Raw genomic sequence first — 5,189 nt, 5'->3', positions numbered from 1 at the left:
GGTGGCAAAGAAAGGAAAAAAGGTATGAGCAGGAAGAGGGAAGGGAAAGAATAGGAGGGCAGGTCATTGCGTTTCTTGTGTGCAAGAAACCTGTCTTATGCCCACAAGTGAATGTCATTCGAGAAGCGAAAATTCATTTGACTCTTAGAGGGATGAGAAACTGTGTAAGGACAAGTGGTAGAGTGTTATTGCAGAGATTCCAGTGTGTTCTTTGGCAATACCATCATGTTCATGGATACAGTGGAAGGGCACCTACTATGTTTCAGACACTGTTGAGAACAGAAAGAAAAGTATCTTGCTATCTTCTATGACAGCCTCTAATGCTGCAGTTTACTGGCCAGTAGGTGTGGTCAGGGGCAGATCTAGCTTTTGTGGGGCATGAAGCTTATTTTTTATTTTTTATTTTTTTTTTGAGGAGAAGCTCTTTAAGAAAAAGAATTTAAATTTTAAAAAGTCAAGAATAAGTCTAGAGCCTTAAAAGGAGCCTGTGCTTTTGAGAGGTGCTGAAGCTTGGGCTTTGTTTGCTTCATAGTAAATCCATCTCTGGCTGTAGTGATAGTTCATCAATTACTTTAATATAAAAAGTGCCACCATGCTGCCTCAAAAACATTCATTTTGGAAATCAGGGAAGGAAAGGGATGGGATGGAGTTGAAGTGGGAAAGTCAAACAGCTCAAACGAATCCACATGGTTCTATTTTAATAATAGAGGAAAGGACTGATTCTTAAATGAGTTTATTATTATTCTCTTTTGCTAATAATTCCAGTTTTGTTAAAATGGTTAGAAAAGAAAAGGTTTTATTTTAAGTACAAACAAACAAATAAATAACCCTGGATCTACATACAAACTCTTTCCTTTCCAGTGTGGAGGACTCTCCTTGGTTTCCAATCAATATGTTGCTGTTGCCAGGGTGATAAGCTCCATGTTTCTGGATTTAGACTAAAAATTCCTCCAAAATATTTTATAATCTGTTGATGTTGGGCTTTGACTAGATCTGATAGATATGGGGATGAGTGGGATTCTGAGGAATTCTCTCTCAGCACTCCTGTGTCTCTTGTGTTTTACTGTGTATCAGAGCCACTCGGGTAGCTTATGAAACTCTTTTGCCTGGGTATTACTCCCAGGAATTTTAATGCAGGGGGACTGCTGTACAGACCAGGAGACTCCAATGCAGTCAATTCCCAGATTGCTCTGGCTAAAATCTCCCCTATTAACAACCTGCTCTATGTAGGAGGAATTATAAACATACTCAGCAAAAGGGGAAACTGAGGCACAGGAAAGCGAAACAACTTGCCTCAGGTCCCTTCACAAGTTTATGTTCAAACAGGACATTTCAGCTTCAAGAAGTCCTGGCAAAGGCCACATACTGGGAAAAAAAGCATATTTCTGGAAGAAAGAACAGTCCAACAAGCATACAGATTTGCTAGGGAAGGGGGTAGTCACAGTGGAATGGTGTGTGTTGATTTTAATAGACAAAGGGATTAGAACGAATAAGGTAGACAAGAATTAGTGAACACCACAGAGACTTTTTAAAAGGACTTTGTGAGTGTTGGCAAGAGAAAAAAAAATAGAGATTTTGTAAGAGCCGAGGGCCTCAGTGCATGGAAGGCTATGTCACAAACAAGGAACAGAATTTGATGTCTGAAGGGGTAGGGAAGGATTTGCACAGTCTCCCGCAGATCACAGGCCCTCAATCAATGTTTGTCGAAGGAATTTGCAAAGGAGGCCGAGTACTAATGTAGACTCGATTTGATAACTACCATTTTCCTGGTTGCCATGTTCCTGGTGTGGGATGTCAGCCAGGAATCCAATAAGCAGAAACAGACAATGTGAGGTAATGCCAGAGAGGTTGGACTCTGGTTAAGACTGTCAAAGACACAGGCCTAGTAGTAAAACTAGCCTGAGAGGGTGAAGGTGACTGATTCTTTAGAGACACTTCTCCAATCAGCTGGGGTGTGGAGGTGTGCCCATGTGAGGGAAGGAGTGATTTCATCTATTTAATGAAAAATGACCTGAACATTTCTCTGAACCTGGAAACTCCCCATCTAACTGGGGCCAAGGAAAACAGGATTAGGTCTTGTTTCTTCTACAGTGGCTTTGCGTCTGCTTAGAATGAGTTAAACTACAGAGAGCAGAAAAATCATCCCCTTTCATTGTTTCTGCAGAGAAATCTGGAAGGCTCTGAATCATTTAATGGGTTAATACGACAGGCTCCTCTCTGGTTCCCTGTAGACATTGTTTTTCTCTGGCTTCCTTTGCTTTTTAAATGGACACTCCATTTCTTGGGTATGTGTTCATAGGACAGAAAGTTTGCCATATTAAAACCAGAGAAGCAAGTCACCCCTCTGGCATTCTGTCTACTGACGAGCTCCTGATTTCAGGTCTAATATTCCCTCTGACCTCCACAAGGGACAGCTTTTGCCCTGAAGCATGAGGTCATGAAAACCACAACAAACATTTTTGCCAGAGTGGGCAACTACTGACATATAATTTTCTGTGTGATCGAAATATTCAAGTGGCACTTTTTCAAGATTTCTCTGCCTAGATGTTTGGAGATACACAGTCTTTTCCTCAGCGTGTTTTCTAGGACTGCCAAAGGTGCTCATAAAAACATCACAGTCATCAGCACTTCACAATGTCTTTTGTGCTCAAATTTGCCAAATCGTCCAAGAGGAGAACTGGGTGAATAAATCCACAGGGCCATTTTCTTTTTAATGCAATGTATATTTATTGTAAACAATAATATACAAAAAAAAAAGAGAAAGAAAAAGGGAAAGGTAAGTTTCACAGAGAGAACAAAAGGCTTGGGGACGGGAGGGAAACAAGTGAAACAAACAAAACATGTACACAAACCAAAGCTTACCTAAAGACAAAATATGATTTAAATGCCAGGTTTCTTAAGTTACAGAAATATCTTTTTAAAAAGATCTGCTTTTATACAGAAATTGAAGGATGCCATATTATGAGTGCTTTAAGATTTTATTCTACTGACTTCTAAAACTGTTAATATATCTTTTTTTAAATAAAAAAAAAAGTTTGCTGTCTTTTTTAAAAAGCAATCCTCAAAACTCTCCAGCCACAGCAGTAATTAAGATTAAGGTCTGTCAGTGGGCTGATCCCCTCCAGGTAGCCTCCCTCACTCCAAGAGAAGATGCAGAGGAATTATCGATGACACATGCTTGCATTGTTTTTGTGTCAAAACACACACACACACATACACACACACACACACACACACACACACACACACACACACACGATGTAGGGCGGCCCAAAGGTCTGTGGCAGAAAACGCTGCAAATGACTCAGTGATACACTACATTTGCAATCTCTCATTTGTACAAAAAGAGAAACAAGTTTCCAGTTTGTTTTCAACAAAAAGAAAAAAGGGATGGACAAAAAGGCATTTATACAAATCTAGGATGAGGAATCCAAAGAAACTTGCTTTTAATAATAAAAAAAGATTAAAGAGATAAATAAAAAAAAAAACTGGTTACAGTTAAGAACATAATTTAACAACAGATGACCATACCCTTTGAGGAAGGCTCCAACAACCTATTTTAAAGAAGGTAAAATTGAAAAAAAAAAAAATTTTTTTTGTTTTAATTAAAACCTCTCCTTACAAAATAAATAATTTTAGCACGTGGAATGTCTTGAAGGTTAACTGCTGGTGTTCAGAGAGGCACAGGTGACAGAGCGAGCAGGCATCTGCCTTCCACATGGGGCCCAGGCAGGCAATGGGGGGCAGTGTGCTCGGGCACTTATTGGCTGCTGAAACATTCCCAGAACAGATTTTGTCTCCTTTGCTTGCCTTTTACCTCTTTCTTAAGACTGCAGTGAACAAGCAAAGGCAGGAGGAAATGCACTAAAAGAGAGCGCAAGTGTTTCCCAGCAGCATGGTTTTAAGGCTCAAGGTGTTTTTCTCTTGTTTAAAAATATATATATACGATAAAGCTTACCAAATGCTTCTCTAAACTATTGTTTACTCTCATAATTGCAAAATAAGGCCTTTATTATTTTTTTAAGGCAGCTCCTCCTTGAATCGCAAAGCCTGAGGAATTAAGCAAAGTTAACCCCCAAAACTGATCACATAACACAATTCTTTTTAAAATGTTAATACAACAGGATTTTTTTTTTTCTTTTTGTAAGAGAAAGCAAATCTGTACAAAAATACTCTGGTTGCAAGAAAAGCTAGGGCACACTGTTCAACTAAGAGTAGTTTAGCTGTTGGAAAAATAAGAGCATTTAATTTTATCTAAAAATATGTATAAATCCCCTCAAAATGGTAATGAATCATACACAGTACATACTAAAAATATTTAAAATAGAGAATATTCCTCACAGAGGACTTTTTTCTTTAATTACTGCTAAAAAAATAATTACAAAGTCCAAACAGGCAGAGAGATTTAGCACACTGATCACACGGTTCTCCATCATCCTCCACGCTTGCTCTGAAGAGGGTTTAAAAAGTCCAGTTTCTCGTTGATTTCGCTGCTCCATTTAGCCAAGGTTGGCCTGGCTACTGATTGGCCACAAGTGGGTAATGCGCTTGGATAGGTCATGTTTCTGTCTTGGAAATTTGGGTACGAGTTGCCTTTAGCTTAAATGTCTTTAAGGAAGAAGAAGAAGAAAACAAAAAACGAAATAAAAAACAAAACCCACAAATGTCCAAAGGGAATTCTGGTTGGTCCTCTCTTTCTTCGGTTATTTTTAGGATCATCTCGGCCATCTTCGCCCTTCATGGGAGGCCTCCTCAAGGTCGGGTGAGCTGTGTGTAGACGGGTTGTTCCCAGTGCTGGGGACTGTGGGTCTGCGGGATGGAAGGGACCCCAGAGGTGTCGGCGATGGGGGTGTACATGGGGCGCTGGGCGGGGTTCATGTAGGTGAAGGTGGAGTAGAGGCCGGTGCCCTGGCCCGCCGCGTGGCTGTAGTAGGAGCCGGAGTTCTGGTGGTCGGTGTAGTCGTACTGCGAGCGGGTGATGGGCGGGTAGGAAGGGCTGTAGTGCGGAAGGTTGAAGGGGCTGTAGGCGATCTGCTGGGGCGAGTGCTGCTGCTGCTCGCTGTAGTGGCTGGGGCTCAGCTGCTCCGTCTTGATGTGCGTTCGCTGGGACTGGCCCGGCTCGCTGCTCAGTGTGGTCAGCGTGTGCGCCTGTGGCTGCTGCGGGGGCGCGGCTGGCTGCTGCGGGGGCG

At 41.4% G+C, this 5,189-nt stretch overlaps 1 protein-coding gene and 1 long non-coding RNA gene across 2 annotated transcripts in view; one reads left to right on the top strand and one right to left on the bottom strand.

Moving 5' to 3' along the window:
• The first annotated feature begins 2,702 nt into the window (after window positions 1-2,702).
• Window positions 2,703-3,577, top strand: LOC105506682. The gene is made up of 2 exons (XR_001000976.1): window positions 2,703-3,213; window positions 3,246-3,577. It is a non-coding gene; the product is annotated as an uncharacterized LOC105506682 (long non-coding RNA).
• Window positions 3,578-3,600: 23 nt separating this feature from the next.
• Window positions 3,601-5,189, bottom strand: part of SOX9 (SRY (sex determining region Y)-box 9) — a 4,568-nt gene continuing 2,979 nt past the window's right edge. The window contains exon 4 of the mRNA XM_011931908.1: window positions 3,601-5,189. Within this exon, the coding sequence (XP_011787298.1) occupies window positions 4,753-5,189 (437 nt within the window). The 3' untranslated portion in view covers window positions 3,601-4,752.

This window comes from Colobus angolensis, unplaced genomic scaffold, assembly GCF_000951035.1.
Source record: "Colobus angolensis palliatus isolate OR3802 unplaced genomic scaffold, Cang.pa_1.0 Scaffold1, whole genome shotgun sequence".
Classification (NCBI taxonomy): domain Eukaryota; kingdom Metazoa; phylum Chordata; class Mammalia; order Primates; family Cercopithecidae; genus Colobus; species Colobus angolensis.
Note: the sequence above shows the minus strand (reverse complement) of the source record. Positions and strands in the feature narration are given on the sequence as shown.